The sequence below is a fragment of the Barbus barbus genome (genome assembly GCF_936440315.1).
Source record: "Barbus barbus genome assembly, chromosome: 33".
Taxonomy (NCBI): domain Eukaryota; kingdom Metazoa; phylum Chordata; class Actinopteri; order Cypriniformes; family Cyprinidae; genus Barbus; species Barbus barbus.
The window spans coordinates 978,104-992,547 of NC_136761.1; the positions used below are offsets into that span (position 1 = coordinate 978,104).

At 35.9% G+C, this 14,444-nt stretch overlaps 1 protein-coding gene across 1 annotated transcript; it reads right to left on the reverse strand.

Moving 5' to 3' along the window:
* Positions 1–4,068: 4,068 nt before the first annotated feature.
* Positions 4,069–11,846, reverse strand: rnf128b (ring finger protein 128b; the record flags this gene model as incomplete). Its single annotated transcript, XM_079390018.1, has 7 exons — positions 4,069–4,737; positions 6,130–6,238; positions 6,325–6,412; positions 7,733–7,815; positions 8,329–8,400; positions 8,482–8,729; positions 11,420–11,846. The coding sequence occupies 7 exons, from the start codon at positions 11,844–11,846 to the stop codon at positions 4,619–4,621; spliced, it is 1,146 nt and encodes a 381-aa protein (XP_079246144.1). The 3' UTR covers positions 4,069–4,618.
* Between the last annotated feature and the right edge of the window lie 2,598 nt (positions 11,847–14,444).

Here is a 14,444-nt window from a genome sequence, read left to right on the forward strand (position 1 = left end):
ACACCGCAACACACACACACACACACTGCACAGCACTTCAAATTATTCACAATTCGTCAACAACTGCCAGCTTACAGTGCAGTTTTTTTGGAAATATAAAAACTAAGTTTAAGATTAAAATCAGTATTTTGCATATTGTTGTAAAAATGAAATAAAGTCTTAATGTATTCAATGATAAACCAAAGGCTAGAAAACCAGCTTGTGGAGAGAAAGCAGACTCAGACCTCATGTAGAAGAGCTGGTCAAGCTCTCAGTAAAGGTGTAAAGAAACTACTCCATATACAGTATGCATTAAACTGTCTGAAACCTGGACCTGTACAAATGAATGATTCTGTGATGGAAAGCTAATTGAATCTCCACCCAGTCACATGTCCATTCACCAAAACAGCAGTTAAAAGTGAGGCTTTTGGGTTAAAATATTGGGTTTGACATTTTTACCACTATTGCAGTTTCAGTTTGTCTCCCTGTCACTTTATATGATCCTCATCAAGCCTTCAGTACAACTGGCTTATTTGTGGGCATTTTCAGTTTTGTTCAGCTGCTTCCACACTAAATCTTCACTCGTCACACAGTTTCTGAAAGCTGTCACTCAAACAGCAGAAGCACACACCAAATCTACAAAACCAGACACTAATGCTCAGCCTTTGACTCAGTTTTCAATTTCAGAAAACACTTTTTGCCAAACACAACACACACTTCTCTATGTAACACACAAATCTAACACGAATTCATATTATGGCAAAGGTGTTTGCAAATGTGTGCTTCTGAGATGTGTTTGTGATATTTTGAATGCAGTGCTTCATTTTGCAAGAGATGTGAGGCATTTTATATTTTGTGTGTAATTCTTGGATTTGTGTGTAAAGTTTTGAAAAAAAGAGGCAAAGTTTTGAAAATGTGTGCAAGCAGGTGAAAAAAAACTGTATTTACCTGTGAATGGTACATCTTTAGAAGAGGCAGTTCTGTGCTTGTTTACCAAGTCGAGGTGAGCTTGCAACTGTGGTGTTATGCTCAAACCCTTCCAAAGTGTGTAGATTGAGGACATCCTTTGTGTTGATCCGTAGTGTGTATATACTGTATGTCTTCCATCTTTATTTTCTAGTTTGCTGTTTCTTTGCTACTTTGATATTTGTTTGTTCTTTAAGTGTTTTGTGTTTAATTTCACATCATCACTCATGGAACTTGAATTATATTTGCAGTGCTGTAAATAAACTAAAACTTGCACAACTGTGCTATTGTGGGTAGAGCCATCTTTTTTCTCTTCCCACAAGTGAACCCGTCACACTACTCAAAGCTGGTCCTGAAGGTTCATTTTGTGACATCAGGACATTACATTTTTCTATGGCCCTCAAACAAATCACACTTGGTACATTCCCACTTCCTTTAGAATTCCCAACTTCCTGTTTGCACCTCTTTGTCACGAGACTGGTCCATTCTTATGACATTTAAATTATAAAACATTTAAATTATATCTCAGCCAAAATGAATTTTAACAAGCTTTAGTCATGTTTTAAGATAACATTTTAGTCAAAGAGATGCTTTAACTGATATTAATGTTTTCACTAACCCTGTGCACTGACTGAGAAAAAGACAATAAAGATACTAAACCATAATTGTCAGGGTTATGCGGGGACGAAGCAAGGAGATGAGGAGTTCGTTAGAATACACTTTTAATAACATTATCAAAAATCATCAAAGGAACACAGGAAGACATATAACAGAAGACAATGCACCTGTTACATTTATGTGTCTTCTCAGTTTCCTGTTTGCCCTTATTTGGTTTTGTTCCGGTTCTTCTCATTAGTTCATTATTAGTCAATCATCGTTAAGTCTTCTCACCTGTGTTCATCTCGTTTGCTCATTAGTTTCTATGTCTTTATAAGCCTTTAGTTTCTTGAGTTTCATTGTCCTGTCTTAAATGGTAACCTTTGTTGGAAATGTTTTCTCCCTGCTCTTCATCATTAAAATCAATTTCGTCACATTCCTGCTTCCTGTGTTCCCTGGAGAGACGTAACGTTACAGAACCAGGGGAGAACACAGGACTTATAAACAGGAAACATAACCAGGAACAACAGAAACAGGTGGACTAATTAATCAAAAACCATGGAAACTAATCATCAAAATAGGGACCGGAACTAACCAAATAAGGGCCAAACGGAACAAACTCATGGCAATAATATTTATATTTATTTATTGCCAGTGCAAAAATGAATGTATAAATGATGTGTGGCCTAAATCATGTGCATCACAAGCTTAGATGAATGTTATGGTGTGTTTCACTTTGTGTCTACGGCTCCATTGGGACAATCAGTACTATACTGATTAATAGAAATTAAGAAATGTGTCCCTGGACCACAAAAGCAGTCTTAAGTCGCTGGGGTATATTTGTAGCAATAGCCAAGAATACACTGTATGGGTCAAAATTATTGATTTTTCTTTTATGCCAAACAAACATCTTTTATGGATATTAAGTAAAGATCATGTTCCATGAAGATATTTTGTAAGTTTCCTACCATAAATATATGGATAAGGTGTATAGTATAGATACTTAAGTACAATCTTGATACACTTTAAGTAGCTTATGTCTGTGCACTTACATTTATAACTACATTGTAAGTCTGCAACACATATTTAACAATCTTTTGGTTACATAAGTATCTGTGTAACAGACTCGGTCTGATACATATGTGTAACAGTATAGCTGCCTATTACATCTACATAATTACTAACTGTAATTACGGGCTGTTCCATAACTTAGTTACATGGTAAGTACATTTAGTTTCATGTAAGTACAACGGCTACTACTAAGTACTTAACTAGGTAATTACTCTGCATTATGGACATCTTAAAATAAAGTGTTACCCAGCTGCATTTCTAAAGTGAGATGCTAACACTCTTGCATCAGTATGATATTTTCAGCTGGCTCTTAAACATATGCAGAGTTCTTTCAATTATTATTCCAGTGCCAAAAACAGTTGAATTTAAGATTGCCAGGAAAACTGTTGAGCGGTTGGTACTCGGACACCTAATTTCCATACTACTATGCTTTTAATACAATTGTTCCACTTGTTTACATTGTTTGAATATCTTTGAGGGGACATAACAGACAGAGTTTTGCTCTCGTGTTAATCTTGAGGAGCTAGAGAGTTGCATTATCCTTATATCTCCAAAGAGTGTTTAGTTTTATCAGATTTATGAAAGAAAGATCCAGCTTTACTATTCTCTCTAAAACAGCCGAGCTCCTGGAGGCTGTGGGCAGAGCTAAAGACTGATGAGCACTTGAGCGCCGACTGCCAACAAAACACAGATTTCTGTGTATTTGGCACAGAAATACGTCCGAATGTTGGCCATGTTTATCATGAGAATCCAACTCTTTAGCAGTGTAAATAACTGAATTAGACCTCCCATTTAAAAACAAAGGAAATGGTGCTTGATTTCCAGCAGAGACTAAATGTTGTTCTGCCTTTAACCATCAATGGTCAGGATATTGAAATGTACATCGCTTCAAGTCTCTTGGGAGTATTATTGCTTCATCACTGAAACTGGATGATAAACCTAAGAGGCGTTATCAAAAACAAAAAGACTGTTTCCTTAAGACAGCTTAAGCTCTTAATGAAGCAATGATCTAAGGTCTTGTATATTTGGTCAGTGTTTTGATGTCTCACATAAGTAATATGAAGAAGTATGGAAGTGTAATGCAGTCCAGACCTGCTGGAACTAGCTGTGCAGAAACTGGACAATGAGCATCAGCTAATTAAACATATATCAGTTAAAACCTGCTCTTGTTATTGCATTAAAAGAGATCTGTATCCTTGTTTAACTTGCATCTTTACTGAGTTCATGACAGTTATGCAAGCTGCAATGTTTTCTGAAAAGTGAATGAAGCTATGGCAGCTCCATTAATTAAACAATATACAATTATTATTAAATAGTCTGTCACACTTTGAACCTCTGATTTTAGGTTTACTATTATTTTATTCCATTATTGTCACTTTTGTTTTTGGATATGTCTATTGTTTTGACACTTTGCACACATGTTGCCTGTTGGTGATGAATGCAGAAATATTTGAAACAGTAGTGTTATATTACAGTAGTGTTATATTACAGTAGTGTCATATTACAATAGTGTTATATTACAGTAGTGTTATATTACAGTAGTGTCATATTACAGTAGTGTTATATTACAGTAGTGTCATATTACAGTAGTGTTATATTACAGTAGTGTCATATTACAGTAGTGTTATATTACAGTAGTGTCATATTACAATAGTGTTATATTACAGTAGTGTTATATTACAGTAGTGTCATATTACAGTAGTGTTATATTACAGTAGTGTTATATTACAGTAGTGTCATATTACAGTAGTGTTATATTACAGTAGTGTTATATTACAGTAGTGTATATTACAGTAGTGTCATATTACAGTAGTGTCATATTACAGTAGTGTTATATTACAGTAGTGTATATTACAGTAGTGTCATATTACAGTAGTGTCATATTACAGTAGTGTTATATTACAGTAGTGTTATATTACAATAGTGTTATATTACAGTAGTGTTATATTACAGTAGTGTATATTACAGTAGTGTCATATTACAGTAGTGTTATATTACAGTAGTGTTAATCCTGGCTGTTGATGTCCTGATGCTCCGTTCTCTCTGCTTCTTCTTCAAATGCAATGTTCTCATAAATGTGTTGTGTCTGAATCTCCAGCTCACTGTCTGATGGACGTCCAAGAGCTGCGGTCATAAAGACAAATCATTAACCAGCAGCCCTCAGTAAACAGCAGATACACACCAGTCCAGCACGCCGCTGATAACAGCAAACACCGATCAGCTCACTGCTGGATCTCTTCTTCTTTTATTCATTTAGATTTATATAATCCTTTCTCTACAGCAGAAATGCATTTCATTTCAGAATCAGAAAGAGCTTGATTGCCAAGTGTGATGCTCACACAAGGATGTATCTATTCATTCATTCGTTCGTTTGTTTGATAATGAAGCTTCCAGTCTACATTATTAACACTTTTGGTAGGGACCAATTCTCACTATTAACTAGTTGCTTATAAGCATGCCTGTCATTAACATATTGGCATGATCATAATATTCTATATCCCTTAACCGAACCCAATACCTAAACTTAACTACCTTACTAACTATTAATAAGCAGCAAATTAGGAGTTGAGTGAGAAAAAAACTCGTAGTTAATGGTTTATTAATGGTGAGAACTGGCCCTTAAAATAAAGTGATTTTTTTTGTTGTTGTTGATAGATTTATGTACATATTTATTACTTTTGTGTATTTATATACTGTGTTTATTTCATTTCTAGTCATTCTCCACTAGATGACCTTTAGTCCAATCTTTGTTTTTAGTATGATTGCATAATTTTTCTGGAAATACTATTTTATTGTGTTTTTACTAAATGTGTTTGCTGTTTGGAAAATGTCCCAGTCCTTGTTTCCAAGCATCAGCACTCAGTATTAAGTATAGTGAGTCTCCAGCCGAGGAGGAACAAATGCATTCATGCAAACTGGGTCTTTTTAACCAGCAAGCCTTGAAAGACTGTGCACCACAATGTTATTATTTAATTTCCAGTCAGCAGGCAATAATATAAAACAGACCAATGAAACGCTATAATCTGCTGCCATTTAAATGTATGTGTTTTGTTATAAAATCTAAATGTTATAAAAAAATGTATCCAATTAATTAATTAAATAATTGACCTAATAATCACTTTCATAATCATTAAAATATGGTTTAATTAGTATTAATTAATAATGGTTTAATTAAAAATAATAATAAAAGTATAGATGTCCACATACTGAACTTCCAGAAATGTTATTAGTAAAATAGTGCAATATTTACTACACTGTGTCTGATGAAGAGATGACTGGGTGAGAAGTTGTGCTGTTTTACTAATAAACTTACAGGAGCTGTGAGAACATCTACTTCACTGCTAAAAGATGTACTACTATGCAAGAAAACAAAATATCTGTTATAAAAATCGGTACAGTTTGAAGGTGTATATAATTGAATGTGTATTTCCATGCAATGGAAGTGTTTTGTTGTTCATCTCTCTCACGTAATCCACTATTCATCACAGAAGAGAGAAGAGAGCAGCTGCGACTCACTGTCTGTGTTTTCTGATGTGAGGAGCTGCTCTGTTCTGATCACAGCTAGACGGAACGTGTCACCTGATGATGATGAAGATGATGAAGGCTCATCGCTCTCCTCATCAGTCTGAACACATACAGCAACAAACCGTAAATCCCACAGCATCCATCATTCCTGAACGAAGACGACTCTGCAGGCTTTGCCAAGCTCACCTTGTATTTGAGGATGTGAAATGTACACATGGGGCAGGTGGGGTGTTCCAGCAGCCACGGCTCAATGCACTTCTTATGGTAGAAATGTCTGGAAAAGAGAAATTTCAGTAACTCTTTACAATAAGGTTTATTAGTTAGCAACATTAGTAAACTTGAACTAAGAATGATAGAAGAATGAATAATGCTAATGCATTATTAAAATCACAAGTTGTGTTTGTTAACTGTGAGCTAACATGAACTAACAATGAACAACTGTATTTAACATTAACTAACATTAACAAAGATTAATAAATAGTGTTCATGTTAGTTAATACATTAACTAATGTTAACAAATGACAACTTATTGTAAAGTGTTACCAAATTTTCATTACAATTTTTTTTCATTTAATTCATGTTACACAAAAATAAATAAATAAAAAAACAGAGAAAATAACTAGTGCACTGTGTATTTAAAAATACAACACAATAAAGTTTAAATACGGTTAGTTAATGCATTAACTGATAATATAATATAATATAATATGTTTGTTACAGTATTTACTAATCATTGTTAATGTTAGTAAAAATACAACTATTCACTTACACTGTAAAACATTGCTGTACAATTTACAGAAACTTACTGGCACTTTTGGTTGGTAAATTAACAAAAGTTGTGTAAATCAATAATTACAACTGTACTGTAAAAATACAGCAAACTCTTGCATGCTGTAAAATTGTTGTGATGGTTTGTAAACATTTGGTTAACTTATTTCATTTGAGTCCACTGAGAAGGAATATGTCTTGATTTGTAATAGTAAAGTTACTAAAACATGACTTTAGCTCAAATCGTTGCAGTTTATCATCAGCTATAGCACACATGCATGTACTAAAGCACTTAACAAAGAGACCATGACTGTATCAGCAACTCTACAGATACTGTCTTTAAATAAAGCAGCAGAACATCAGTGTTTGTGGCTCATCATTGACTGAAGCACAGGCACCATTTTGTAAATTTACAGTCTTACTTAAATTGCCAGTAAGTTTCTGTAAATTGTACAGCAATTTTTTTACAGTGTAGTTTATGTTAGCTCAGGTCCTTCATCTAATTTTAACAGATGCAACTCTTGATGTTATAAATGTCTTAATACATGTTGAAAATAGTATTAACTGAGATCAGTAAATGTTTCTAATTTGTTAATTTATGTTAACAAATATAGTTAACTAATTCTAACAAATGGGACCTTATTGTAAAGTGTCACCAATAAAAGAACAAACTTTTTATATTTAATGTCTTCTCTATAGACATGCCTCATGTGTGGCACAAAACACATGCCTTTCATTCAACGGAATCTCTGCTTGATATAATATCTAATGCTCTGTTTCAATAGTGAAAACAGTCAAAATGCATGGAAATTGAAATGCTATGCACCTGCAGGGTAAAACAGTGACCCGTTCATGGTGTCTGAACGAGTCGGTGCACACCACACAGCTCACGTCCTCCGATTCCACCTCCTACAAACACACAGACTAACTCAAATACAGTTACTCAACACACTCGTTTGTGACCCTGGAGCACGAAACCAGTCATAAGGTTCAATGTTTATAAATTGTGATTTATGCATCATCTGAAAACTAGATAAATCATCTTTCCATTGATGTATGGTTTGTTATGATAGGACAATATTTGTCTGAGATGCAACTATTTGAAAATCTGGAATCTGAGGGAGCAAAAAAATCTAAATATTGAGAAAATCTCCTTTAAAGTTGTTCAAATGAAGTTCTTAGCAATGCATATTACTAATCAAAAATGAAGTTTTGATATATTTACGGTAGGAAATTGACTAAATATCTTCATAGAATATGATCTTTACTTAATATCCTAATGATTTTTGTCATAAAAGGAAAATGTATAATTTTGACCCATACAATGTATTGTTTATTGCTACAAATATACGCCAGCGACTTCAGACTGGTTTTGTGCTCCAGGGACACATATCTGTCTGATCCGTCTGTAAGGCACAGTACCGGGTCGCCCGTCCGCAGGGTCCGCACTTCTAACTTTGCTATGGCCTTTTCGTTCTCTCTCTTCATCTCCCTCTGCACAGAAATGAATGACACAACAGGATTTCTGAATTTGACTCTGAACTCCAGTGACTTCAGAGCGGCTGAGCGCTGTACCTCTTCCATCTGGAGCTGCTGGTTTCTGTAGATTTGTTTGATGAAGACGAAAGCGAAGTAGAACATGGTGATGGCCATTACGCTGATGAAGGTGAGGGACAGCAAGTATGCCCATCTGCTTCTGTACCACAGGCCATTATGATTGGGCGCTATGATCGTCACATACACATCTGAGCCATTCTTCACCAGGTTAGCCAATTCTGTGCCGAGAATATTGCCAACCGTGATGGAAACTATACCTTTTGCACCTGTAGAAATAAAACACTGCAATTTTAACCACGACAGGTTCACTGGAAAACTCTACTATCAAGTTCATGCATGCTTTGGACTCTTTTTGCATAATGTACAAAAAATCTCACTAGATGATTACAGTTTGGTTATATACGGTATAATTATATATTTAAGCATGAGTAATAGTATTTAACAACATGCACTTACTATAGAGTTAGGATTAGGGTTTGGTTAAGACTTTTTGCATATGATTATGCATGATTTTCTGTTATTACTATAGTAAGTATACAGTCAAATAAAGTGTTATATAGTTCTCCATCACTATGACAAATCCCTGTCGGTTGGACTGCAGAGAGGCCGTGTTGATTATTTGAATATTAAAAGGATTGTCAAGAACTGAAAAACGTATCTGTTTTATTTCATAGATTAAAAACATCTTTAAAACTACATGACATGACAATAGAAAATCCATACTAAAACATCTTAGTTTAAATGGTACTGGTCTGTAAAAAACTGTTGGTCAAAGGAATATGACTTCATGTCATATGGAATATGTTGTTGTTGTTTTGCATTAATCTCTGGGATTTTGACCATTGTTAGAAGTTTGTAGATGTAAACTGATATTTCCTACACTAAAGCAAAGACATCTTAATACCAGGTTGAAGTGAGGCCATCCAGATACGTCAGCTAGTTACAAATAGTCATCCAAATATCTTGCAGCCAGATATGAAGCTAGACATAAAGTCTGGAGAAAACACATCACAGAACAACAGCATTGAGCAGTTCAGGGAATGAAGTGGGACTCATTCTGTCGGCCTCGGGTAAAATTCAACTCAGGTTTACAGTGCCATATCTGTACTGAACAAACAAACAATCAACGGCAGTCACAGGGACATACCAGCATTTAACACACACCTGAACTACAGCTGGAACAATGTTGAAATATGTTTGTAGTAATATTGTAATAATTTTGAAATATATCTACATACACAACTCATTCAGTTCATGTATTTTTGGCAAGTCGTGATGGAATGATGTGATTCAGATCATGCAACAGCATATCATAATTACTGAGATCTGAACTGTCTGAATTAGTGTAAAAATTACAAATATCTAACATGTATAATGCTAACTGCATTAAAATTAACTGCCAGACATACAGGGTTTTTTTTTGGGGGGGGGGGGGGGGTCAATAACTGCTCATCGACAGTTATTTTATGATATGATGCCACTGAAATGTAAAAAGCAGAAAGTAGATTTGGAGTTATTCATACAGTAATCACATGCTCCCAGGGCGGTCATGACTGTATATGGTCAGGTTATGCTCACATGAACTCTTTATAACCCATCAAACGCTGAAGCATGGTAAACGCATTGCTAGTCATTACTAATGGTGCGTTCGGTAGTTATTCAGCTAGCGTTAGCATTGCTGTTCTTCATGTACTTTAAGTACCGAAAGCACAACAGTGTTAGACACTCAAGTGAAGTAAGATCAAGTTTTATGTAAATTACACTGATACTAGTGAGTTTGGTAACACTTTATTTTAGGGTCTCTTAACTAATTGCTTATTAGCATTCATTTTACTAGAATATTAGCCATTTATTAATACTAATTAAGCATATGCCTTATTCTACATCCCTAATCCTACCTAAACTTAACAACCACCTTACTAACTACTAATAAGCAGCAAATTATGAATTTATTGAGGGAAAAGTCATAGTTATTAGTGAATAAGTGCTCCCTCTTCTAAAGTGTTACTCTGAGTTTTAGAGAGTAGTTCACTCAATTCATTTTCTTACGTGTATACCACTCAGGTGAGTCTTTACATAACCACACTATATATATGTGTGTGTGTGTGTGTGTGTGTGTGTGTATATACATACATACTCTTTAGTCATGGTATTTTTATTTATATTTTTTATTTAATTTTTTTGAAAAGAATGAAAATAAGGCTTGAGGGACGGATCATATAGTTCAGTGGATTGTACTATAGTTTAACCACATACTGATTATTCAACTAAATGTTTTTCCAAAGCAAAAACCCTCCATAAAACAGTTTTGTAAGTTGATCTATGACCTTTATCCAGAGCATCTGTCCCTCACAGCCTCGCTTTCATCCGCGCTAGATTCAATATGGCGTCTAAACTGATTAAAACAAAGAGTCTGTTAAAACAATTCATTTCTCAGTTGATATAGTGATATCTTCACAAATGAATACTCACACGAAAGGTGCTTGACCATGCTTTTATGCCTTGGGAGTAAGAATAAGTCATCATTTAAAACAACCCTTTGTTATTTTACAATTTTAATCCTATTATAGTTAATCCCACAATAGTATTAGACGCTCGGGTCAAGTAAGATCAAGTTTCATGTAAATTACACTGATACTAGTGAGTCAAAAACAATGAATTTCCCAGTTGATATAGCCACATCTTCTCAAATGAATACTCACTCGCAAGGTGCTTGACCATGCTTTTATGCCTTGGGAGTAAGAATAAGTCATAATTTAGAATGAGGTTATAATAAGATTAAACCTCTCAAGATTATTTTCTTCCACTACTTAAACATCTAATGGAGTTGTTTACTTGTGAGAATGACCTTAGCCTTGCTCTCTGCGTGCTGTAAGACACTCCAGCACAATATTCTGTAAGATACTTTAACACAAACTGACTTGTCTTGTATTGCCAGACAGAGAAACTCTCTTACCTGCATGGGCCATCAGGTTAGTGTCGTTGCCCGTCCCATCTATGTTGTAAATTACCACCGCAGAGGCTCCTTGTCGCTGGGCAGCTCGTATCTTCTGTGAATGTGTACAGTGTCCTTTTTTGATCAGGGCAATCCATGGCTGGTGTTTTGCGGTGAAAGTAGTGTTCTTCGCGCACGCCAGAGGATCTGAATTGGGAAGCACAAGAAGCCCAGAAGCTGAATCCAAGAGTGAGTCCGGTTCAAACAAGCCACACTCACATATACTGCCCACTGTTTCATTAGATACTCTGTCAAAGTATCTGACTTCAACATAGGCAGTCCAGTAAATCAAGGAAGCGCTTAGTTGGAAGCAGCACTGGAAAACAAACACCGACAGCCAGATACATGAACGCCCATGTATTGCTCTAAGCTTCAGGTTGGCTTTCATTGTCTCAGGTAAACACACCTGTGTTTTGACATTACTCTGTGGCCATCAATAGTAATCAGATGCCTTCTTGGTGGTAATATAAGATGTTTCTACGTCAGGTGAGTTGTTCTTATCGCAGTGGACCTTGGACACTGGTTAAGATAATATTCATTTCAGAGGGTTGGGTTTTAGTACTTTCTTTTCAGGAAACTGCTGCTATTTAAGCCCTCTGTAGGAACTCACGGTCAGTTTTACCACCTTGAATATTAACACCATTTTCCCTCCAGTTGTTCCTTATTTTGGAAGCAAACATGAGAATTTTAGGTAACACTATTTTGATAGTCTACTTTAGACATTCTACTAACAGTAAGTAACTTTCCAACTACATGTCAACTAGCAGTCATCAGAGTATTAGTAGACTGTCTGCTTAATATCTGCTAACACTTTATTTGGATGGATCCACAACATACAACATACTGACTATGCAAGTACATGTCAACTTATTCTACTAACCCTAAACCTGACAGTCTACTCTGAGAGTCAGTAGACACGTAGTACCAAATTAATGAGAATTAGTTGACATGTAGTTGCAAAGTTACTTATAGTTAGTAGAATGTCTAAAGTGGACTATCAAAATAAAGTGTAACTGAATTTGATTTTTTCCCCACCCTAACTCCTTATATCAAGCCACACATCCACATATCCTGATCCAAAGGGGGTTTACACCCTAAATCAGTTTTTAAAAAATACTAATAATTCTAGTAAAAACGTCTAATAAAAATGCTCCAAAAGCTTTAGAGGACGAGTTTACTCCATCTCTTTACTTGTAGTCTTAGATCATTTGACTAGATGACAACAAACACTAGAATTGCTTTTCTCTACTATACAGATATGAAAGGCAGGGGCTGCAACAACATGTTTTGTGCCCTGTCTTTCCGATTGTTTTGATGTAACAGAAGGTAAAAGAAAAATAAATAAATCTACTGTTTGCCACCACCTGAAGGAACCCTTCCTTTAGGAACCAAAGGATAAAAGAAGGTTAAAAATGGGTCAATTTGTCCCTGTAAGTACAATAGTGGGACCCGACTAAACAAGGAGGATTTAAAGAAAGAGGCTTGGCCACACAATGTTCCATATGAGTATTGATATTGAAATTGATATAAACCAGTTGTAGCTGGTCATAGAAATGAATTATAAACTAATAAACACTAACTGTGATCACTGTATCTCACTTCCTCCGTATTACATTATAACTGTCATGCCAACACCAGTCTCTTCTCCTCCGCTCATTCTTCCCGGACTACTGATCCTACACACTCGTTCCTCATTCACCTTCAGTCAAGAACTGTACTAACGCAAAGAGTCGGCCTTCATCACGACCTACCGCCAGGGGCTGGAACCATCTCTGTCTGCATCTCTCCGACTACAACGACAAGTATAGGAGACTGAGCATTTCTTTCAACTGTCTGGGTATCTCATTGCATGAAATCACTGTGGCATGAATCACTCATCGCATGAAAGACTGTGGTTTTTACTGCGAAGCTGGTGTCCATATCTCATCTCAGAATGCTGTGTGAGACCTTGTAGTAACTGTTTCTATTAAACTGTTGTCATGTCAAATACAAATAGGACGATATGACCATGGAGCATATCGCCCAACACTACAAAGCAGGTTTTGAACAGTGCCTTCAACCGTGACAAGATACAGGAGGGAGATGGGTGGAAGACCATTTCTGTGACCTGCACTGGCCATTATGAATATAGGTCGTATAGGTCGTACGGCCTGACCAACGCTTCCTCTGACGCTTCCAGTGATTCACGAACAACTTGTTCGGGGGGAGCCTTGTTGTCATCTACATTAACAGCATCCTCATCTGCTCCTGAAATGAAACATTGTCAACATGGTGCTTGAAAGCTGTGGGAGCATTCTCACAGATGCTTAAACTGGAGAAGCGTGAGGCCCGTCAGCCATCTATACAGTTTTTTCGGATATAACATCAGTCCTGAGGGGTACAAATGGACCAGGGTAAGGTCCAAGCCCTTGCATTTTCCACTTGGTTTGCAACTTGTATCACTCTAAAGCGACCCCTTATTAAAACAAACTATTTATTAAAAGACAAAATCTAAAATTTTTGTTTTGTTTTATCACATTTTAGGCTTTTGTCAAAAGATTCTTGGAAGGAAATAACATATTTGAAATATTGCATTCTGGTTTTAGAAAACATCCTTCTACTGAGACTGAGTTGGTAACAGTCCTAAATGATCTGTTTCTGACTTCTGACACTGGTTACCCTATAGTTCTTGTTCTTTTAGATCTTAGTTCTGCTTTCAAAACAATGAACCTATAACCAAAACACTCATAAGTCCAAGGCATTTTTTGATGATACGAAAGAATCCTGCATCCAAAGAGCACCGATTAATGGATTTGTTTAAACATTGCATGCATAATTGTGAATAAATGAACCTATAACATTTGTATTGGCTTTCCTGTAGCTCAAATAGTAGAGCATGGCGCTAGCAACGCCAAGATCACGGGTTCGATTCCCAGGGAAAGCAAGAGCTGATAAAATGTAAAAACCGTCATAACATCACATGACTCCATGTATATACCACTATATC